We start from the raw sequence: 25,843 nt of genomic DNA on the forward strand, positions 1-25,843 counted from the left end.
TTGACGTTACATAATTTGTTGTTAAAGTAAATATATTTCAAATAGGCAATAAATAATACAATCTAAACAAACTAAACCTGAAGTCATAATCAGAAAATTGAAGGCATAGTTCTGTTACGATTCAGCCACATGTATGAGACGTTAGGGTCCGAGTGATCACGAATAGTCATTGTTATCCAGTCGATATAATGATGTATCTTTGTGTAGATACCTGGATACTGAGAATTACCACAGTCATAACCAAATGATACAATACCAACTTGTACCCATTGGTCTCCCGACCTACAGACTAACGGTCCTCCTGAATCCCCCTTAAAAAAGAACAATTTTAATTGATATTTCTAACATACATTATCAGTTCATTAAACATCAAAATATGTTTACATATGAATATATTAATGGTATTAGGTAGAGTAATAAACAACCCAAAAGAAGACGTGCTTATGGATATACAACATGTAAGATGTATGCCTAACATGAGATGCTTAATTTATTTGTTTACGTATTGTTATTGTTTACTATTGAGTTCATGGTTAAAAAGTGGGGTTTGGCATGCCACAAAACCAGGTTCAACCCACCATTTTTTCCTTTAAAAATGTCCTGTACCAAGTCAGGAATATGGCCATTGTTATATTATAGTTCTTTTCTGTGTGTGTTACATTTTAACGTTGCGTCGTTTGTTTTCTCTTATTTTTGATTGTAAATTCACATTGCGATAAGACGTGTCACGGTACTTGTCTATCCCAAATTCATGTATTTGGTTTTTGATGTTATATTTGTTATTCTCGTGGGATTTTGTCTGATGCTTGGTCCGTTTCTGTGTGTGTTACATTGTAGTGTTGTGTCGTTGTTCTCCTCTTATATTTAATGCGTTTCTCTCAGTTTTAGTTTTTTTACCTCGATTTTGTTTTTCGTCCATGGATTTATGAGTTTGATCAGCGGTATACTACTGTTGCCTTTTTCTATCTTTTGTTCAAATTAGAAAAGGTAATGAATTCATCAAAAAAAATAAAAGTACCTCTCAAATCTAAACATAACATGTAAAACATCAAACATATATTGTGTTGAACAATACTTGTCACAGCCTTTTCTGAACGCACTATAGCCTTTTTGTGCTAATGCGTCAACTGAAGTTGTTGAAGTAAGGTCTATTTATTAATATGTATCGTTAACATTTAACATATCTCACCTGGCATGAATCATTTCCGTCGCCGTCTGCAGTGGCACAAATGACAGATGATTCTATAGAGACTGCATTCTTGGCCACGTGACCATCAGGAAGTGCGTTGTATCTACGATGACATTCGTCAGGTGGTAAAATTGGAATTCGGGCGTGTAGAGGGAGCTTTACACCTTTGCCAACTGAAATGTATAAATTGATTGTGTTGAAAATGTGTCCTGTAAATATGAAGTCTGAACACTGATACCTGTATCGGACCTTTTGGAATTGTTTTACATTTGATATGTTTGACTGTTTGCTGCTCAATGCTCTTCAACTTCGTACTTTTTTTTGCCTTTTTAACTTTTTTAGATTCGAGAGTCACTGATGAGTCTTTTGTAGACGAAATGCGCGCAAATACAAAATTTCAATCCTGATATCTATATTGAGTAACAGAGTTTATTGAATGTTTTGTTTTGTTTTATATAATTATTGTGTCTCTTTTTATTTGAACTGATGCATAATATCTACGTATCTCAACTTTTATAGGACTAAAACGACGGGTGTCACTAGTAGGGCAGGAGCTGACTACTCTTTCGACCCCCAGTATTTGATTTAGTTTGTGTTGCTGTGGTTTTTCTTCTGTGTTGCATGAATTTGCTTTGTTGTCTTTTCTTTTGTTTTGTTCAAACAAAATTACATCTTTCAGGGGTTAATAACTGAATTTTACAAATTTTGAACAGTTTAGAATTATTTAAGATTTAAACCTTGATACTTTGCTAACGTGTTTTTTCAGAAGTGAGAAGTAAATGCGCTTATATAAAATTTTCTGACGGGTATAATAGCATTTTAGAATACTACAAATCGTTAACCTTATTGTACAAGTAACGCGAATTTAACTAAGGCCCTTGCTAACATTATTGCTAGTTCTACTGAACGTTTTCTTCCGTGCATGCATGGCTAACGATAAGTAAAAAAAATTATTATCAAATTAAGACTTATAAAAAGGATATAAGGTGAAGAGTTGTATATCTAAAGTATATTTGTCCACGTTTAGCTGAATTTCAATTATTGTCACATAAACCGGTAACGTCTGTTTGTGATATTCACATAATTTTGTAAATCTAACGGAACTATATATACAACAGTCATTTAAAAGCAGGGTTATTGGTTAATGCCCGTGTCACACTGTCCCGATTTTTACGCCGATGGCAACACGAATATGAAAATTTTCAAAATCGGGACTGATCGTATCCAGATCGGGCTATTCGTAGTGCCATCTTTAACAATCGTAGAACCATCGGCCACTTTTTCTAGCCTTCGGGGACAACTTCGGGAAGGGTTCTAAATTTTTTAACATGTTAAAAAATCCCCGAAAGTGCGTCCGATGTTGAGGGTTCGTATTGAGTTCGTATCACCATCCTCACCATCGTAATGTCACCGGGAATGCATCTTTGAACATCGTATTGCATTCGTGTTTCCATCGTTTCCATCGGGCAGTTTTGAAATTACGATGTCTACACGAATGAATCACGAAGCTACCCGAAGGTCTTACGATGGCAACACGACTTCATGAAGACCTCGTAATCCCGTCGTGTTGCCATCGAATAAAAGTACGAAGGCGACAAGATGGAACTACGACGGCAATAAATCCAGCTAAATGTAAGTTAATTTTCGCGCTAAAACACATTTAAAGTGCCATGCGCGATATGCACTGGTCAGTCTAATACGACAGTTAAGAAAGACGTTCACAAAACATGGAGCTCATATCATATGATTCTATGAGAACAAGAAAGGCGACAGCGTTGTTTCTATTAATTCAAATGTAACAAGAAGAGCAGCTATTACAGGCTTAGGATTTACTTTTACAAGTAAAATATTATTTTTTGTCAATTTTTCATATCAAGTAACATAATGAAAATCAAAAACGCGCCTCGTACACCAACACTGCAGGTACACGTATATAGGGAAACCAACTTTTTCTTCATTATTCTGATTTTTTATGTATCGTCTGAGTTGTTCTCACACGAATGTTTACTCCATTACCATTTTGTTTTCTATATGTCATATTTTGCCGCATTTGTTGCTTTCCCCACATCCTTCCTTTTGTCTATATTATTATGATATTCTCCTGGAAAGAGCTCTTTTTGAATAAAAGGGATCAACGAACCCATTACCTTACCTTTAAGATAGATCAGTAAACATGAGCATAATTATGGGTGATTATTCAGACTAGTGCACACATTTTACAGTTCAAACAAGGCAATGCCGAGTGTGGCATCCCCTCGTATGTAACATATTGGGGACAAATATGAACACTATATTTGTATATGACACATGCAGAAAATGATAAAATGAATATGCATATTTGATACATAAACTATTTTTTTAGAAATCAACCAAAACATTCAGTAACTGGAAATACCTTTAATATTGTCTTTAGAACCAGCAGACCAGCAGGCAAAAAAATGAGCAACCAAATTTCTGTGTATTATGCTATTTCAAGGAGAAAAAACAAGTCCATCTGCATGACCTTGACCTTTGGCCTTGAACGTAAATAATGTCAGATCATTACAAGGAGGAACAATATACCAAATGTGGTTAAATTTTTTTGAAGTATATTGGTTTTAGAGTGTCCACAAGGGTGATATTGCCTTGTATTACAACTGCCACTGTGACCTTGACCTTTGAACTTTAAAGTCAAATATAATATATATTCAATATTGATCAAACAATTTAAAACGCGTGATGCCTTCGGCATATTATTTAAATGCATCGTAAGCTGTACACGACGTCTTTTAGACATCGTATGACCATCGCGCCATCATCGTAATCCATCGGGTAGCCTTCGTGATCCATCGTGAAGGCTTCGGCTGAGATATGAAGCTTAAATACCCGTCTTCGATTAACCTTCGTATGTCCAGCTTTTGCTATCGTATATAATTTCGGCACCATCGTATAGACTTCGTTATTCATCGTACTTGCTTCGGTCACTTTTTGGTATTTTAACGAGATCGGGACCAACTTCGTACGAACTTAAAATTTTCGCATTCGGGTGTCCATCGTATATAAAAATCGGGACAGTGTGACGCGGGCATTAGTCTTATCGTTTGAAGTTGTAATTCTTTTTTTTTAATTTTCTATTCGTATGTCAAAGTACAGATAATTAATCACCCCGTTTATTTATATGATTTAAGTTTAAAGCAACCATATGAACATGATTTATTTGTTTTACAGTTTAATTGTTGAAGAAATACCGAGTGAGGAATATGTCAGTCGTTATCTAATAGTTTATAAGTATGTTGCATTGTCGTTTATATTTGGTTTTCACTTCAGTGTTTCTGTTGTGTCGTTGCTTTCCTCTTATAGGTGATGTCTTTCTCTCGGTTTGGTTTGTTACCCGGATTTGTTATCTCGCAGTCGATTTCTGTCTTTTGAACAGCGGTATACTACTATTGCCTTTATCTAAGTAAGCTATAATACCATCATTTTCCTCGGAAAATACATGAACAAAGACAAGAAATTGACAGTTCTTTTCCATTCTCCGTTAGTTGATATCGTTGTTTGTTTTGCTAAGTTTTTATGGATTTTCCGTTTTTGGATTTCATTTGGAGATTGGTATTTTAGTTATTACATGATTTTTAATAGAAAGTCAATTCCATAAATCAAATATTTCCAGGTCGAACTGATATATATATATAATTACATTAGATGTATGTTTCATTATAATACGTTATTCTGATTGGCTAACTAGCAATCTCGTGATATTCCTTAATCAATTGCATTACTCAATGTAACTTTTCATTCATGATGACACGAGGTTCCACAATAAAGTGCACAGGTAAATGAAACAAAAACTTGATAAAAGGCGTGTTTTCGTGATCTTATAGGTAAAAATGTAATTATAAGTATTGAATGCTTTTTTTGTAACTTTATAGGGTTGTAAAAGCGTTGACCGTGCGCACATTTTTAGTATGAAGCGCTTCCGCGCTTCATACAAAATGTACTTCGGTCAACGCTTTTACACCCCAATAAATTTACAAAAAAGAGCATTCAATTCTTAAATATATCCAACGCAATCATAGGTTAGAACGTAGTTTTCAATTTAGACTTGTTTATTTTTTTGTTTGGGCTTGTATCATATTTTCCCTCCGGTTTATGTGATTCGTTCATCCTATATTGACTCTTAAAAGTCTACAACAAATGTTTAACTTCCTTTTTTTTTTTTTTTTTTTTTTTTTTTATATTTCAGACTTTAACTTCAAATTTCAAATTTTTAACAACCTTGACTGGCTATACAGCCCTTGTACGGTCGGTATTCAAGCGTCTACAAATGGAAGTTTTTAACGACCTTGACTGGCTATACAGCCCTTGCACGGTCGGTATTCAAGAGTCTATCGTACTGTACATTTAATGTATACCGCCACCTTGAATTGTACAAAATCGGTCTAGTTATTTGACCAAATCTGCAAATTCGGAGAAAGATTTGCAATTTAATGGTTAGACTGTTTGTTTATATAAAGAAAACTTGGTGATGTATTGTATTATTCAAAATATTTAAACAGATATCCTTTTTTTGTTGTTTTTAGAATCATTTTGTCAAATGAGCCATTTAAGAGGATTGCGGGGGAAATAACTCTTTTAGTAAAAAAATTATACTGGACTAATAGGGATTTTTTATTTTTACTTGTAGCAAGAAAACAAGTTCGGTGACACCATTTTTTATTTTTATGTTCTTAAAACATATAATAAAACCTATCTTCTCACAGTTTATTTAAAAATTCCTTCTCATAGAATTTTTTTTATGCTCACAAATGTGTTTTTCATTAACATTCTAACCAAATTTAGGCAATTTTCAACGTCTCATAGCTTGAAAAATTGCACGGTGACCCATATTTTTTATTATATTTTTGAAAAAAGCGTAGTAAAATCTTCATTTTGGCAAAAGAAAATTCTGTCTCAAAAAGTATAAACTTATGATCTACCTTATACCGTTTCGATCCCTTACATCCCTGAAGAGACATTTATTGTCGAAATTCGGATCTGGTGTACAAAAAAAATATTGACATCATATGTTTGTGGCACAATATCTTGGCCACAAGTTTATTGTTTTCTGTTTAGTATTAAACCACTTTGTTACATCTTGTGATCAATTTTATATGGCAATCGCCAATGGCAGTCAGCAGGGTTAAAGAACATCAGTTGTTCGACCTGTTAGTCAAATGCGTTATGTTTAAATATACTTTTTTCACTTTTTTGGTCTTTTTGGAAATGTTGTTTGTGCTGTATTTAGACCCTTCTACAACGAAATAATTAATTTGTTTTACATGCACACGTATAGAAATTGCGGTTTTTATCCAACGCAATCATAGGTTAGAACGTAGTTTTCAATTTAGACTTGTTTATATATATATATATTATATATATATGCAGAATACAGAAATGTTTTCTTACCCACAGTATTTTGTCCCCATCCTGCTGCTACACAAGGTGTCCCTGGTGGAAAGGAATCATATGCGTCTAAGCACACAATATTCACATAGTCAGTCATTATTGCAGGGGATTTTAATTTCAGCAAAGCAATATCTTGTAAGATTGGTTTGTCCACTAAAATAAAATATAGATAACATATCATTGTATATTCAGTTTTGATTAAGAAGGTACATATTAGTTTTAATATTGATTCAATGTTGATAAAAGTGAGATTCTTTAATTACGGATTCCGTAGTTTCAGCTATTAATTTGAATATTTGTTTATATGCGATATTTAACCACCATTTATAATGATTCAAAACTGCTACAGAAAAAATTTAAATAGAAGTAATTTGACGAAAAAAAAGAGACGAGATTTCAAGATTGCCATTATCATAACGTTTGAAGTTTACATCGCTCTATATCGTACATTTAACGATCTCTATCTTTTTGTCTTCTTTCTGGTGTTCTGTTTTGTTGGTCTTTTCGTCGTGTTTCTTTTAATTTTTGCCCATGAGTTTTTTACTTCGACATAGGCGTTTTCAATGTCATTAATGTACAATGTAAATAAAGGCAACAGTAGTTCACCGCTGTTCGAAATTCGTAAATCGATTGAGAAAAAAAACCATATCTGGGTTACAAACTTAATTGAGAGAAACACATCAAATATAAGGGGAGAAATGTAACACACACAGAAACGAACTATAATATAACAATGGCCATTATCCTGACTTACTGCCACTTTTTTTGATAACTTTTATTGTGTAATCCATTAAAAAGATGTGCACTTACCGCCGATGCTAAATGTGTTATGTTTGATGATGTAATCAATCTGTATGATCTGTTCTGTCCCGTCATATCCGGTCTGGCTGTGTTCTCCAACAACCACCTGCCAGTTTAGAGGACTAGAAGAACCTGGTGCTACACGTTCACTGACAAAAAATAATTACAAGTATATAATAGTATACAGAGATTATATTGATAAAGGCATATATCATTCAATTTTTGTTCCCTTTTAGAGATGTAAGATAACAAATTCATTAAACTAAACTTTAGAATATGAACTAACGTTCCTCTCTTATGCCACACTTTAGAAGAAAAAAAAAACTATTCATGTATAAACAAATATTGAATTAATGTTCAGGTTCAGATTTTAATATCTTTGTCTCAAAATTCATTAAACCACTATAAAACTGACTGGTATCTTTTGATGTATAATTTTATACTGAAATTAGTGGCAAAAGAATGTTTTAAACAACTAACAAATAAACTATAGCTCGAAACTATATACAGTAGACCCCAAATTTAATGAACCTTTTTTTTTCTTTGGTCAATAAAGTTTTCTTTAATTATAGTTTTCCTATTTTATTGTTTTCTTTCCCTTTTACATTTCAAAGTTTTTTTTATCGGATTGAAAAAAAAGAAGCGTGTTGACATAATTTTTTGAATGTTTCAAAATGTTTTTTACCTGCCAAGTGCAAACAGGTACTATTTATAATGTTCAAAATCTCTTTAAGAGAGAATGTGTTTTGGCTTGATTTGTCAAAATGGTTCAGTGAAATGTTCCAAGTTTTTGATATATATTGGGGCGTGTACCGAAAGTTGGACACACAACAGATTTTACAGCAACCACAAAGTTATTTTTTTCAAACATGACAAAACATCGCTTGTTTTTGTTTTCTGTCAATGACAGTGCACCAAAATCAATAATAAATTACCTACTCAAAACAGTGTGCTGCTGACAGGACCCATTCTGGGTGAATCAGAGAGGCCCCACAAAGGTGTGGATATCCAGTATTGTTTGAAAAGGAATGAAATCCCATGAAATGTAGCGACACCAGCCATGGCCACTCACCCGGTACAGAATGGATTCCTCCAATCACACGTTTCTGTCGAATATCATGGTGATAGCGAGATGTTCCACATCTGTCTAGTGGTTCTATTGTAAAAAGTAAAATCAAAATTAAGTATAATATTGGGGCAATGATATTTTGAGCCTCTAGCGATATTAAATAATAAAATATTACTTTCATCAAAAATAACCGACTGCTTATAAAGAAAATGTGTACAGTTTTCTAGTTGTTTATGATGCACAAATAACGTTTAAACTGAACATGAATATCGGAACCCGACAACAGATACCACAAAAAGTGTCCATAACTATTTTACATCATAATATTTTGCAAATTATAAAAATGATAAAAAAGAAAGTCTGAATTAATTTAATTTGATGAGCAAGTTCTTAGTGGATTAATGATGTCCAGCTTAGCCATACGAAGATGTCTCTTTAACATTGGTTATACAGTCGAATGACAGACTTCCAAAAGCTGATATTTCTAACCCTTTCCGACTGGGGAATGCTATGGGTATCTGTTTCCATGTACAGATTTGTTCAGTCCATTGACAAAGCTATGTCAGTATCTACAACATAATTTGATTAGCCAGGAAAGTTTATTGTGAGGATTTCTAATCACATCGATATCAATGCTAAATTTTAGAAAATCAAATTTAGCCATCTGCATTTAAATATAAGTGAATTAACTAAATATCCATTTACCGCTTTAGGATGCTCATAACACGATTTCAGATTCCCAAATGTGAAATTGTCATTTCTATGTAGTAACAAAATTCTAAAAAGAACTTGTTTAGAATCGAAGGTGTAAACTAACAACTTACCATCTCTGTTAAATATACCTGAAAAAAATACATGTTTTGTTACAAATGAAATAATAAATAAAGCAATGTAAAGATAAATTACAGCCTAGACATTTAGCATTTAGACTCCAGTGGATAATTGTCTCATTGGCAATCCTATCATATCACCTTATGTTTAGATCTTTCGCACGTATTGTACCTTACGTAGATTGTTTAAGTGAATAAATAAACTCATCATAGATACCAGGATTGAAATGTTATATTTACGCCAGGCGCACGTTTGGTCTACAAAAATAAAGGCAACAGTAGTATACCGCTGTTCAAAACTCTCGTAAATCCATGGACAAACTCATCAGTAACACTCGCATCAAAAAATGTTAAAAAGCCCAAATAAAGAATGATGTTGAATGTAAGTGTTGAGATCACCCCCATTTTTCGGTGGGGTTTGTGTTGCAAAGTCGTTAGTTTTCTATGTTGTGTCATGTGTACTATTATTTGTCTGTTTGTCTTTTTCATTTTAGCCATGGCGTTGTCAGTTTATTTTCGATCTGTGAGTTTGACTGTCTGGTATCTTTTGTCCCACTTTTACAGTTTTGGAATAGTAATTTAAATTTGTGTTGACTTTGTGAATAACATGATTGATGGCTAATTTTGTTTCCTTCAATAAGAATAACTAATAAAATTGAGAATGATCGAAACGGGAAATGTGTCAAAGTGACAACAACTTGGCATATAAGCAAAAGGCACAATCCACCAATTGGTCTACCACAGAATGAGAAAATCTTGAATTCTTTTAAAAACTTAATTAAACTTACGACATCCACTGAGGTAGACATGAAAACCCGTTGTATCAGAAGCATTTCTGTTGCCAGCACTGATTCGTAGACACATTGCTCTGATAGGATGTAAACTGAGATCTACCACAATCTCATGACCATAAAATGAATGGAATATCTAAAACAGCAAGTACATATTATACACAGACTATAGACGAAGATCTACCACAATCTCATGACCATAAAATGAATGGAATATCTAAAACAGCAAGTACGTATTATACACAGACTATAGGTGGAGATCTACTATAAACACATGAGCATATAAAAGTGAATGGAATATCTAAAACTGGAAGTACATATATGTAATACACAGGCTCTAGACGAAGATATACTTCACTCGTGATTCTAATATGAATGGATTATTCAAAACCGGAAGAACATGTACACAGGCTGTAGACGGATATATACTACAATCTCATGCTTCTTAAATTAATGAAATATCCATACCGGAAGTACATATATTTCTTTTACAGGATGCAAACGGATATTTACTACGATTTATTGACCATACAATGAATGGAATATCTAAAACCGGAAGTACATGTACCATATACAGGATGTAGACGAAGATGAGCTACAGTATCATGATTATAAAATTAATGAAATATCTAAATCCAGAAGTACATATGTGTTATACAGAGGCTATAGACGGAGATCTACTACAATTTCATGACCATGCAATGAATGGAGTATCTTAAACCGGAAGTGCATTTGTATTTTAAAAAAGATTAAGACTTAGAACGACAACAGTCGGCTGACCTGATATTTGAATGAAATATCTAAATCCGGAAGTACACTGACTCGTAGACCCATTTGCCCGACAAGATGAAATAGTAGAAAATATAGACTACAAAATAAAAACAGCAGCTTACTTTGGGTCTGCCATTTTCTGCGATAAGTTTATAATCTGTACATGTTCTGCTGTATGATATGATGTATCCATGGTCATTTACGACACCCGGAAGTATAGATAACGCCATGACGATCTGTTCTGATTGGAACTTGGTCTCAAATTCACCCGTCCTACGATTTATATACCACAATGGATGTAGCGGTTCAGCACATTTTCTGGCAACTATCAAAAATAAAACATATATTTTTATTATTTCATTATATATACTTCAGTAAAATAAAAGAAATGCGACTAAAACTTTAACGTCAATAAAGTTTCCAGTACGTTTTAATTATTTCAGACTGCCATTCATCCCTTTATTTATACTTGTGCTCTTTCCCCTTTGAAATCCTGTATTTGTAAACGAGAATTTGAAAAGAAAAAGTATGCTGAATTCTAAAAGGCCAAAGTTTTGAAAAAACGTAATGATTATTTTTTTCTACAGAAAATAAAATGGGCACATCAAAATTTTATAGATAAACTGCAAAAAGAAATAACTTTATGGCAAGACGTTTGAGAATTAATAATGATTTTAAAGACTCTAAAAAATTTATATTCAAAACTATTTCATTAACGTTGATAATTTTTTCCAAAAAGGGAAAACATTCTCCAACGGCTTGCCTTGTCTATAACATAAACTCACCACATCCATAAACCTCCATTTGCATAGCTGTTGTATCGCCATGACGAGTGACTGGTATTACTCGTAAACATTTGGCAGTAAACACACGGTCAAAAAATATAACTGACAGCGAATTTCCATCAGCATTCCCAGGGAATATCTGAAGTAGAATCTTGCAGACTATTATGTTTGATTAAATGGCACATAACTGTAATATGATAGGTGTGTTAGGAAACGGGGCAGTGAAACGAAGTATCTCCAAATATACAAATTGAAATGTAAAGCAGTAAACATTTTAAGCATATTTCTTTATATTTGAAATTCAAGTACATCTAGTAGATGAGACATGGATGTCCTCTGTTTCCTATTATATAAGAACACAATAGAATTTAGCATAGGAATACTAGATACAACCTATATTACAATATACGTCATGCAATACAGGTTTCAATCATGCAATTTTGATAAAAACAAATCGTGTTCATTATTGAAATAAGGAGACAATGGGACAACTATCCACTAAAGTTTAAATGAAGTGGATGTAAGCATTGTATTTTTTAAAGTTGCATACAAAAAAAAATGATTAAAAGAACGTATCCAGTTAAATAGTACTTAAATGTCTGCTCTTCTGTATAAAAATACTTACCATATACTGATCATCACTAAAGGGAATAAATATATCACAATCTAAACTGTAAGTTACGTAAAGGGAGGTAACCCAAAGGGAATGTTTCAAATCTCCTTGAATTGACAATCCTGAGACAAGTATTGGTTCCAACATACGAACCTATAATATAAAGATTGTTTAAAAATTACAATATTCTTGATTAAATATTCCTGATACAAGTATGGGTTATTCAAATTATGTCACATGATTATTTCACATCTTTTTCGTAATTAGTTTTTTCATAATCATAATAAAGTTTGTTTCATATATATTATCATTTCACATATTCCTATACAATTATATTCCTAAGTTCGTTTGGTTTTAAATTCCATTTGACATGACCTGTTATGACCTGAAGTGCGTTTAAAACTTGTTCAAAAATGTATTCACACGAGTCATTTTTCATGCTTTCACCCCCGGAAAGTTATAATGTTTATATGATACTAACTGTTGACTATATTCTCGGTTATTTAGCCGATGATTGTAAGGTCTTTTATATCCAGAAATGAAATGCTCTGTACCATATCTTCTGAATTAGCAGTTGTACAGCAATTTCATTATATATAACTGCGAGTCGACATAATACTTATAAAAAATAACACACAAAGAATCAAAGATAGATATTTGGGAGACAACCATTGCTTGTAATAAACTGGAATCAGCTTGTATTACGCTATACTTAATGAACAACGTGTGGTAGTCAGCCTCCAACCAGCATATGCTTGTAACATAATAGTATATAATAAAATGTAGCAAACAGATTTTTAAATGAGCAAATTAAATTGGAAACGTGTAAAAAAATCTAATTGTATTTTCGTTTTCTTACTTGTTTATGCATGCTTTATATAAATGCAAGAGAAAAGAACGTGAAGGTTTGGTATTAATTGCCGTTATTTACATAATCTGTATTAAAATACTTAAACGTATACATGTAATGTACTTCACATTAAGTTTAACCACATCACTCGCAAGAAATGACCCTGCAACATTAGCTCCGGTAAATAACGGATTGTTTGCCTAATAAATCACACATGGTACATGTAACATCATGTTTGTTCAGTTAGTTGAAGGATTTTCTTTTAACTTTTAACGGTTACGAAGCCTTGAATAATCAAAAGAACAAATTTCAAAAACCATTATATGAGGGTCTGGATGGGGTTTTCGGAAACCATTATATGAGGGTCTGGATGGGTTTTCGGAAACCATTATATGAGGGTCTGGATGGGTTTTCGGAAACCATTATATGAGGGTCTGGGTGGGGTTTTCGGAAACCATTATATGAGGGTCTGGATGGGTTTTCGGAAACCATTATATGAGGGTCTGGATGAGTTTTCGGAAACCATTATATGAGGGCCTGGATGGGGTTTTCGGAAACCATTATATGAGGGTCTGGATGGGGTTTTCGGAAACCATTATATGAGGGTCTGGATGGGGTTTTCAGAAACCATTATATGAGGGTCTGGATGGGGTTTTCGGAAACCATTATATGGATGGGGTTTTCGGAAACCATTATATGAGGGTCTGGATGGGGTTTTCGGAAACCATTATATGAGGGTCTGGATGGGTTTTCGGAAACCATTATATGAGGGTCTGGATGAGTTTTCGGAAACCATTATATGAGGGTCTCGGTGGGGTTTTCGGAAACCATTATATGAGAATCTGGATGGGTTTTAGGAAACCATTATATGAGGGTATGGATGGGTTTTTCGGAAACCATTATATGAGGGTCTGGATGGGGTTTTCGGAAACCATTATATGAGGGTCTGGATGGGGTTTTCGGAATAGAGTAAAATTAGCAAAAAGTGTTGAATAATGGGCAAAAGTATAAAGAACGGGAAAGATAGGACAGAAAATAAAGAGCAGAGAATAATGAAGTGCTGAAATATAAAGAATAGAGAATAAACGGCCACAACTGTAAAGATAAAATTCCAACAGCAAATAGTAAAGAATATATAAATGAAGAAACCGCTATCCAGACCCTCCTATTACATCAGTCCCAGTGTTACGTTTCTTTTTTCCTGGAGCATGTGCATGACATTCGATCATTTTTTTTATCCTTCGGTCGTTATCCGAACTACACTCAGTTGAAAGAGGTAGGCGGTAAGTATACAAAAAAAAGTTAAACCTCTCCACATAAGTCCAAATCATCTATATCGTCAGTTATGAAATTTCTAAATGGGATTTTTATTTTGTAAAATTTGGTATGCAAGGTAGATCTTTGGTAGCTTCTCTTCTATTTATTTGCAAAATTATTTCAACTCGATACGATTTAAAGTTTTACAATAAAAACAAATGGATCAATATAAACCAATTTAATATAATCAAATTGAAAATTTCGACTTTGATGTCGATGGCAAATTTTATTGAAAAGATACGAAAAATGCAGAACGAAGTACTTACATCCGTATTCAGTGCAAAGACAATTTATGAATTTCAAGGCAGCCATGTGACGAGCGTGTATTTTTTTTTGTATACATTTTACATCATTATATAAGATAGTGTGCTTTTACACGTGATCTCTTTTAATGTAGAATATCCTGCATCAGAATAAATGATCTCGGTGGTTATTTGTTCGCTAGACTTTAACAAAACGTGACAAAAAAATCCTGTAAATGTAAATAAATCCTTAGTACTTTTCTGGGTCGCTTCAGATTTAAATTAATCAAATAACTCTGAATAGCCCATCCGCATGCTACATGTATACATAAATATATATAGGTACAGACAAAACTAGAACAACTGCAGTTATAGAACTTTATGATAAGGATAACGTTTTGGTAGGATACAGAGGTGTCTTTAAGGGGCATGGGGACTCTGTCCCCTTTCGTGGGGAAAATTTGGTTGATCATTTAGGGAACTACTGGAGCGGGTCCCTTTTATTAAATTTAGTGTCCCCCTTAATAAAATGTTCATGGTCCTCTGAGATACATATATATATATATATATAAGTTACAATGAAGTCTGGAATTTTGATTCTTTTTTTTCTATTAAGTTTTAACAGCAGTACAATGAGGAATGGATTCACAATTAGGAAAAGGAGAAGTTATTTTAAAAAATGATAGAAATTTTAAGCATAGGCAAATATTTATTTATAACGATTTGGTTTGCCGCAAAAAAAAACACAAAAAAACCCGAGTATGATGATCCGTTTTTTATTTCTATTTTTGAAGCGCATTATGAAAGTATTTGAATACTTTATTTTGATATCGTTAAGTTTTTTTATCAACTCACACAAAGTTGTTTTCCATGCATAATACTAACAAAATCTCACAATGTTGCACAACTTGTAGCATGAAAAAAAGGCTCATTGACTCTTTGCTTTGATTAGTATTTCGTTCATACAATCCTTTAAAATTTGTTTTAGACAGCCATCTGTAAAACTTGCATTCTAAAGTTCTTATTTTGGCTAACGTCTTCAAGTGTGTAACGTTCGGTGACACCAGAATCGTGCATCGTATCAGTATATTTTTTTTTAAATAGTATGATACACAATAGTTTGACAAAGCATAAACATAATCTCAGATCTATCTAATCAACCTTAAAAGAGCAAGTTTGATAAAAAAAATAATATGTGAAAACGATACAGGTTATATAAATGTTAGAGCAATTTCTTTGTTTAAAACAAATGACAATTTCCACCTGTATGACGTATTTTGATTCATAAAAACTATAACATATAGTTGTCAGTAAGGTGATAAACAGATGATGGCCCATTAATAGACAAATGTGATGGTTTATAGTTCAAGCCAATCATCTAATATAGGTAAAAAAAAGATTGTCCTTAGATTACTACAAGCATGGTTTTCAAGTCATCAATCCTGTGAACAAAAGTTTAATATTAAAATACGACTATGTCTTCCTTCCTTGCTAGTAATCATATACTCTACATATACATTTGTTTACATAATGGAAATGTATGTGTACACATATTCAAACCTTAACTGAACATTTCATATCTTTTTTTCCATTAAAATATGATTGCGTCAACCTACTTCGATAGTACTACCGATTGCAACTTTGAAATTGTGGGGTCTTAAATTATGTTATGTTTTGTCGTAAAAGTTTCGAAAGTCCATGTCCTATCTCATTTTCTCTTAGGGTTTGAAGAACTGTAAGCAGTTTTATTTTAAACTATAGTAATATTTCTTTTACAATTTGGTGGCATCGTTAATGGTAGCTGTCCCAATTCTACTGATCTTCGTTTCGTATAAATTTTGCCCTCCGGCATGTCCAGTGGAAACTTGTCTTACTTTTAATTACGGTTGTTGTTTTTATATTTACCTGTACAAATGTGGCGCTACCTAGTCCTGTGGCATACCAGGATGTGGGACTATGAAGTCTGGTGTTGGTGGCATTACCTTCGGTGGCACTGACAACATATCTTACTAAGTGGCGCTTTGATAAATATGTTAACCCAAGTGGTTTCTGGCAGGATGTATCTTCGTTCTGTTTTTGAAAACGCTGTTAGGTGAAAAATGTAATTAATAGTTAGTGAAAATTTATATTGCATAGATGAATTAAATTCTTAAAAGAGAGGCGAATGGTGCCAAAGGGACTTCAAACTCATGAGTCGGAAATATACTGACAACGCCATGGTTATCATTCCTTTAAAGTAAAACAAAAGTTAGAAGTTTACAACTATAGTATTAATTGAAATATGTATATACTAGTATACATATATATGATCATACGTCCTATCAGAATAAGTTAGAATAGCATGGATGAATTAAATTGTTCAATAGATAGGCAAAAGATGCCAGAGGGACATACAAACTCATGAGTAGAAAATAAACGGACAATGCATTCCTTCAATTTCAGTTAAAAGTAGAACAATCTTTGAAGTTTACAACTATAGTATTATTTGATATATGACCGTACGTCCTTCTAGATAAGTTAGAATAAGTACAGGAGTGAGTCATGGATTATTTGCATTCATAGACTGATGTATAACGTTTAGGTTAACGTTTTAGAGTTCACTTATAATTCATAAGAATTTATGGTAAACTTTTATATATTTCATTGAAGTCAGATGTAAATTCACAAACCGTTTAAACCGTTGTAACAAATAAACGCGATATATTGTATTTTGTATCAGTATACACATTTTGTACATGTTTTGTATATTCCACCACATGCAGTAATGGTTACGGCAAGGCCTAAAGATAACATATAAGAGCTTGAGCGGTAAACATGGGATTTGATAGCACTTTAATCGGGTTTTGTTTATAAGTCTTATAACACTGTAATAGGTAATTGTTGGCAATAAACTGCACTGTAAAAAAGGTGCTAGGGTAAAAGGTTGTGTTTATAACGTGTTTTTTTTTTTACCGTAATACTCTAAAAAGGATCTAAATATAGATTCACAAAAAGACCTGTGCAACTTTTCATTTGAAATTTACATGAACCTTAAAAAAAAAGGTATTTTTCTTTATTTTGATTAAATTTGAAAATTCAAATGTTATTTGAACAAGCTCATATTCAAAATACACATAAATTTCACGTGAAAAAAAAGTCATGTGATTTTCAAATCACGTGAGTTTTACATGAGATTCCGGCGTGAAACTCGAATGGCTTTTTGCACTGATTTCACGTAAGTTTCACATAAAAGATCGTTTGAGGCGATATTCAAGTGAATTTCACGTGAGATTTACCTGAATTAATATCCAGGCGAATATAACTGAAATTTGACTTTGTAGTCGCGCAAACTCGCTGTCATGCTGAAAAAGTACAGCACCAATAAAGTTTTTTAATCCTTTAATCAGCCACTATTGTACAAATATCATGCAGGTTCACAAATAAATATTTGCACATGTGAATAAACTCATCATAGATATCAGGACTAAATTTTGTATATACGCCAGACGCGCGTTTCGTCTACAAAAGACTCATCAGTGACGCTCGAATCTAAAAAAGTGAAAAAGGCCAAATAAAGTACGAAGTTGAAGAGCATAAAGGACCAAAATTCCTAAAAGTTTTGCCAAATGCAGCTTAGACCACGCTTACATGTTGATCAAGCGGTAATGTAGAGGAGATATGATATGTTTGTCAATGAGACAACTATCCCACAAAGTTCAAATAAGGTTGACGTAAGCTATTATAGACGATCATACGGCCTTCAACAATGAAATAGATCGGCTATATATGGCCCCGACATGAAAAAGGTAAACAATTCAATGGGAATAACTAAATGCCTAATATATAACAAAACAATTTACTAAAAACAAATATGACAAACAACGACAGCCATTGAACTACAGACTCCTGAGACATAGCCTAACTTGCAAACCAAATAATTGTATCTATGGAAGAACTAGTAAAAGTATTAAGTAATTTGTGGTAACGTTCGAATTTAGAATAAAATAGAGACAATGATTTGGATTTAAACAACTAAACGGCGTCAAAATTGTAAATTGCATGATACGTTGCCGGAAGTATAAGTGTATTTGTACTCGCTACGAAACAGGAAAAAAGCTCGGCGAAGCTCACTTTTCGTCCTTTTCCTGAAGCTTATACAAACATATTTTATATTTCAAAGATTTTGTTTTTGCACTGTAAACCTATTGTGCCAGTAAGGCCAGAAAATTAAGGAATATTTTTATAACTATATGCAATAATTCAAATACTTTTTGTCTCTTTAGTAAAAGTTGTTGATCTTGATGGGCGATTTCGTTTGAATGTTATATGTTCAAGAAACAATACATGGGCGTTTTTCAATAAAAGCGTTCCTTTCAGATCTAAAAAAATGGAAAATCAACTAGTCTAAAATTTATTTTCAAGAGTTATTTTGAATACCTCTATTATAGACCTGTTTGTAAACAAAAAGTGCAATCTTAAATACTCTTTAAAATGATATTATTTTCATAATTTGTGTACTGTTTCGTAGGGGACTTTTGTCCCCTACGAAACTGCTTCTAAACACACATATTTTTGCAATTTTAAATGTTTCCTATAGACATTCCAGTTTGTTTACTTTATATACTAGAAAAATCTCATTTTTTTCTGAATTGGAGAACCATTTGTTATCGATAAAGATTAGACAGTACTTCACATATGAAGGTACAACTCATGTTACGTAGTGGACATTTTGATGCGTTTCGTAGTTGACAAAACCGTTTCGTAGTGGACAAAAAATTTCGTAGTTGACATCAACCCTATTCTATGTTAATAAAAACATAATAAAAATTACATGAAACTAACCTTTGTTATTTGCTTTGCACGAATATAATTGAAAAAAGAGTAAAAAAAGACTGCATGGTAGTGGTAGTGTCCACTACGAAACGTTTTTCTCCCAAACTTGTTTCGTAGGGGACCGTTTCGTAGGGGACGTATTCACATGTTTTATTTTTTCCCCACAACCCCATTATTGCAATAGTAACAAGACTGACTGTATTCATCAAAGCGTTATTAAGCTGTACACTGATATTTTTTTCATAATTTTAAAACCAGTTACTGAAGGAGATTTGACCCGTTTCGTAGTGGACATTTACAAAAATACGGTATCACTCTGGTACATTTGATGTGCTCAATTTTTCTTACCAACAGTTTAATTGCCGTTATAAAAGCATCACTTCTTTTGTAAGACCCTAATGTTTATATCTCTTGCAAACAAAAAATTACATTGATTTTATAAAACTGTTTATAAGCAAGTTTTAATGACTTCGTTTCGTAGTGGACATTGTGTTAGGGACACACCTTCTAAAATAAAAAATCCTATGTTAAAAGCTGTTTATTAAAATATGTTGGCTCTAAACATACTTTTGAATTAATAAAGAACTTATATTAAGTAAAGTTAATATTTATTTCTACATTTTTTTACGATATTTGAGAGTATGAATGTTGAACAGGCGGTCTAGGGACATGCCATTTTGGTTGTTTTCGACCATTCAGGAATCAATATCTTATCAATCCCTCTAAAAAATAAACTGCTTCTTTGCTTAAAAATGTTATATCTCATTCAATGTACTGACTGCACAAAAATTACTTGCAAAGATCAAACACATTTTTTTTAAAGTGGCTGGGACAAGAAAGTACGTTTTTATTGAAAAACGCCCACATAAGTTCTAACTTATTTCTTTCAAGATTTGAGCTTTCCGTTTGTTTTTTCTCTCTCAGAGAAATGAATAGTTTATGCAAATATTCAATCTTTACCACCGAAATTACAAATGTATGTCAATCTTTACCATAGGGGATAGATCCTCTTTACAAAGCAAGGATAACAATCTGGACCTATTCTCAACTTGGTGTGGAGGGGCTGGATTGTTATACTTGGCAGACTTAACAAATCTTTAAAATCCATTCCTTCTTCAAATCACACTTATACGAATATTATTCATTGTTTTCTAAAATTGATAACACAAAATGGTTTTCAAAATATCCTTAAAACATATGAGCTTGTACCGGCAGTAACGTCTGAATAAATATTATTTATTTTATCATTATTATTTTGAGCAATGTTCTTTGTAATTTAAAAGCACATAAGCTGACAAAACAAACAAGATAAGGGTGAATGTTTGGTACCCTTTAAACAAAATTCAGAATTAGCGAACACACTCTTTTAAAAGAAAAGGGTAGACATCTTAAGAACCCTAGAAATCAAAGATATTGCAAATTCTGTAATGAGATAGAGGACGAAAAACACTTCCATCGCAAATGCCCTAAATATAACTTTTATAGAAACAAATATTTTTAATTAATGAAAACCAATTCAGAGTGGAAAGATACTGTTAAAGATGACATGCTTAAACTTAAAATAATACTAAACCCCACATCTCACAGTCAAATTAAAAATACAGTTTCCTTTATAAGACAGTCATTAGAACTGAGGACGGGAGACCCAAAACAATAATTTGAACTGATACATTTTGTAATTTAATATTGTATTGTGTATTTTTGTATATATGTTATGTTTGTCACAGATCATGTTTTTGGTTTATATGGTAATAAAATTATTTGATTTAAACGTTTAAACCCACTGTAATTGTTTGCACCCATCCTAAGTCAGGAATCTGGTGTTCAGTAGTTGTCGTATGTTGAAGCCCGTACCTTGATCTACATGTATAATGTTTAACTTATATAAATTGTGACTTGGATGGATAGTTGTCTCATTGGCACTCATATCATATCTTTCTATGTCTAAGAATATCAAGAGAGCAAACCACAGAACAAACGATATGTATAAGTACAGCAAACGAAACAAATGAAAAACAAACTTAACACTGTATTCTCCTCGCTACCACTAGAATTTGCAGGTTATAATAATAAAAAAAAAAAGTCAGGAAAATGTTGTTGGCATGACACGGGTTATGTTCTTCTCATATATGTTATGATGGTATGATACTAAAGATTAATAATAAGCTGTTGACACAGAGATATGTATCGTCACTGTCACTTTATATCAACTAGTAGATCAATATTGTTTTACCTTCCATTTCGTTTGATTATTAAAGATGTACACGATACTGTTGTCAAGTCATTAAAGATTGCATATTTTGGCGTTAATATTGAGTCACTGATAAGGTCTTTGCATCGGAACTAAACACATTTATTCTAAAAACAGTTGTTGGCATGACACGGGTTATGTTCTTCTCATATATGTTATGATGGTATGATACTAAACCCCTAACGGGAAGGATTGTGCCTGATGTTCATATGATGATATCATAATCTTTCAGTCAGTTTAATTGAAGTCTGGAGCTGGCATGTCAGTTAACTGCTAGTAGTCTGTTGTTATTTATGTATTATTGTCATTTTGTTTATTTTCTTTGGTTACATCTTCTGACATCAGACTCGGACTTCTCTTGAACTGAATTTTAATGTGCGTATTGTTATGCGTTTACTTTTCTACATTGGCTAGAGGTATAGGGGGAGGGTTGAGATCTCACAAACATGTTTAACCCCACCGCATTTTTGCGCCTGTCCCAAGTCAGGAGCCTCTGGCCTTTGTTAGTCTTTTATTATTTTAATTTTAGTTTCTTGTGTACAATTTGGAAATTAGTATGGCGTTCATTATCACTGAACTAGTATATATTTGTTTAGGGGCCAGTTGAAGGACGCCTCCGGGTGCGGGAATTTCTCGCTACATTGAAGACCTGTTGGTGACCTTCTGTTGTTTATTTTTCTATGGTCGGGCTGTTGTCTCTTTGGCACATTCCCCATTTCCATTCTCAATTTTATTAACTGGTTGACGTTTGTTGCTGTCTGTCGTATATATTTTTGTTTGTTTGTTTTGTACAATAATCGCAATAATCAGACCGTTAGTTTTTCGTTTGAATTAGTTTACATTTAGCCATGTGGGGGCCTTGTATGACTAACTGTACAGTGTGGGTTTTGTTTGTTATTTCAAGGTCGTACGGTGACCTACCGTTTTTCGCGTTTAAATTCTACGCATTTGAAATCTGGTGGATAATGTTGTCATGGAAATTAAGCAACGTCGCATTAGTTTATGATAAAATAAGATATCCAATTAAAAGATATCACGTTATGATTAATTTTAAAGATTTGTAATATCGTATTCGTCTTGAGAAACAAACCTCCTTCTCCCTATTCCCTGAATTTTCTATATCCTAGAGTTTAATCGATTATCCAAATTTGTTTGCCTTTTTTTTGCTTCTTCCTTTAAGCTGTAATTATATATGCGTACGTTTGTATTGTCTCTCTCTTGTTCGTTGAATTAATATTACAGAAACATTTTGTTTTGCTAAAATGATACAGTGTAAAACTGATTATAAAATAAACACATCCATTCTCCCAAATGCAATAAAAATCATGATCTGAATATATACTTTACTGTCGTCATGAGAAGTGTTGATTTATTAAAATATAGTTCAATAAATACATTGATTTGATATTGGTAGGTGATTTACATATAATTTTTTTACAGTTAATGTCAAGTCAATATAAGAATTCCTAATTTACTGTAACTGAAACGTTTATTCAAAATTCAAAATTTTGCATTTGAAAATTACTAAGTTACAGTCGAGGCATAGTATCTTTTTAAAAAAAAGAAATGTGGGATATAGGGGGAGTGCATATAAAAAGGGCGATCCAGCTATTTTAGGTCATTTTACGGAAATTAAAAATAAGTGTAGAAACGAAGTCCTCCCTTTTTCTGGTTGACAGTGTGCTATAGGGTAAGGTTTTAGGGAATAATCATTTTACATGTAGCTATAATATTTTTATAAATGAGATATTAGTAAATGATGTTAAGTTATGTAATATCTGTCCTGACAGAATGGTTGGAGGGCATGATAAACAAATAATTATAATATGGCCTGTTTATGGACAAATTAATATTCTTACCTTCGAGAAAGGATATGAATGTATCCGTACACAAATCTGTAGTAAAATAAAGGCCTGGAAGATTAGTCCCATGATCAGAGGCCACTAGAGTCGACTTCCTCCATATCTGGTATGGAGGTTATTTAGGAACATAACATCCAAATCTTTTTTTTTAGTGTTCTGGCCTGGTCTTTAATTGATAATACATGGAAAATAATGGATTACGGGGAAGTTAACAACGGTTAATGTTGTTGTCCCGCGGCCATTTACACCATGTTACAGAACAGACGTTACTGTTATTCTCATTGGTTACTGCCGTGTGTGAAGTGCAGTCATACATATACGGTGTCCTTCAGGATTTACGCTCTTTCAATCACAAGTCATATATATATATATAAATATATATTATAAAAGTATATCATACATCAAATACTAGTCCACAGATCTCTACATACAATTCATGTTAATATCATTACATCAAATACTAGTCCACAGATCTCTACATACAATTCATGTTAATATCATTAGGATTTATTATTTTATTTATACGATTGTTTGAGAATTACAGGCTTCAGGTAATTGACCAGAAAATGAATTTATACAATTAACATCAACGTGGTGGCGTATATATAATATAAATTTGGATACCCTGTTAAGCCTGCACAGATCATAAGAAGAATTTCAAATGCTCTGGCACCGTCCCTTGATGATCTTTGCTGGCTAGACACAGAATCTATAATCTTAAAATATGTTTTTGAAATATATTTTAATAATTTAGGAATTTGACTCATCTGCATTAAGTAAAAGTAGGGACTTCCCTTTAAGCACCGACTCTTGGTGCTTTCTGCAGATAAGTCATATTAAATATCCTTTATTAAATATACTTGTTATTTGCAGTATACCTCATAGTCAAATGTGCGAGTGGTTAACTGTTTTTGTTTTGTTTTTTTTTATATTGAGATTTCTCCGCACAAACTACTAATCAGCCTCATGTTTGTTTTTTCAAAGTGAAAAGACACTTACCGGGTGCACTTGAGTCAATGTCAACATAGTATTCATTGAATAATAATACATTGCTACTGTTTTGTTGAGTGTATTTTCTGTGGTATATTATTTTATTTTATTATTTTTATAACACTTGTTACATATCTTTTATTGTTTGTGTATTGCATATGTTATTGTTTATAATAATATTGTCTGTATGCTGTATGCCCTAATTTGGTGAATAAAAATATTCTATTCTATTCTATTCTATACGGTGTTGCATTCTTCATAAACACATTATTGACCGACAAAATTGGATGAGTAACCCAAACAGACGTGAGAATAGTGTATATGTTCCTGAACAGACATAATAAATAATGTGATAATGCTTTGGATCAAGCAACCGAAACGTTGTAAGCATAGATGACAGACATACAAAACAACTGACAAAAAGTTCAAACAAACAGACAAATAAATTCAACAAAGTCATAAAAGTTGTGAACTAAACTTTTTACTCTTATAATATCATATACAATTTCATTCTGTGTGTTATTGTACACAGTTGTGGACGTCCTAATCGCAAGTACTCCCGTTGTATAAGGTTAAGTGTACATAAATGTCCAGCTCATTTTTATTCTCAACTATTAAAATTATGAACAGGATAGTTGGTGTCCGTATCGTTTTGAATTGTATCTGTATCGCCAGATTAAGAATGTAATAGCTTTTTATAAGTTTATAATCATGACATTTAAACAGTCACGAAATTGTTCTATTGATTAATCTTTATTTAAAGTCCCCCGTACCCTTGCATTTCAATGCCAAGGTGTTTTAAATGCCTGAATACACGATCAGCTATATGGCTTTCAAAACGGAACATATAAATAAAAGTCTAGTTCTCCTGCGTTTATCTTTGTTGAGGGACCGGCTGAATAATTGACTTCCAAGAGATGCATGCTTAATATAAAAATATAAATTCAATTCAAGTTTATTTCATTAATTATAGAAACAGAGAAAAGAGGGAAACGGACGATTTTTAAAAGGCTGAGTCTGGAAAATACTTAAAAGTTAGATATACGACATTTGATAAATAAAATCGAATACTTGCAAAGCCATCATTATTCACAAAACATACTGACATATATTCATTTTTATAAATATGTATATATACATGCTACATTTGATGAACATTTTTTTCTATATCATTATCGGGGTGCTGTCTAATTGACCTACGTCACTACATTTTCTTTTATATATTCCTATACAAGATCAAAATGTT

General features: G+C 32.6%; 1 protein-coding gene across 1 annotated transcript; it reads right to left on the reverse strand.

Moving 5' to 3' along the window:
* LOC139487495 (uncharacterized) lies at nucleotides 1-23,896 on the reverse strand. The gene is made up of 12 exons (XM_071272343.1): nucleotides 23,605-23,896; nucleotides 16,588-16,767; nucleotides 12,286-12,426; nucleotides 11,661-11,799; nucleotides 10,998-11,200; nucleotides 10,102-10,240; nucleotides 9,308-9,325; nucleotides 8,354-8,570; nucleotides 7,424-7,563; nucleotides 6,614-6,766; nucleotides 1,190-1,362; nucleotides 1-311 (listed from the first exon to the last, which is right to left on the reverse strand). The coding sequence occupies exons 1-12, from the start codon at nucleotides 23,674-23,676 to the stop codon at nucleotides 90-92; spliced, it is 1,797 nt and encodes a 598-aa protein (XP_071128444.1). The 5' UTR covers nucleotides 23,677-23,896; the 3' UTR covers nucleotides 1-89.
* Between the last annotated feature and the right edge of the window lie 1,947 nt (nucleotides 23,897-25,843).

This window comes from Mytilus edulis, chromosome 9 (genome assembly GCF_963676685.1).
Source record: "Mytilus edulis chromosome 9, xbMytEdul2.2, whole genome shotgun sequence".
Classification (NCBI taxonomy): domain Eukaryota; kingdom Metazoa; phylum Mollusca; class Bivalvia; order Mytilida; family Mytilidae; genus Mytilus; species Mytilus edulis.

Bases quoted from the DNA above. Each gene is read 5' to 3' on its own strand.
- LOC139487495 (XM_071272343.1), bottom strand. From the start codon at position 23,676: ATGGGACTAATCTTCCAGGCCTTTATTTTACTACAGATTTGTGTACGG. The intron at 6,767-7,423 runs GTAAGTGCACAT...ATTTTATTTTAG, and splicing joins TAACACATTTAGCATCGGCG to TGGACAAACCAATCTTACAA. The intron at 1,363-6,613 runs GTAAGAAAACAT...TATACATTTCAG, and splicing joins ATGGGGACAAAATACTGTGG to TTGGCAAAGGTGTAAAGCTC.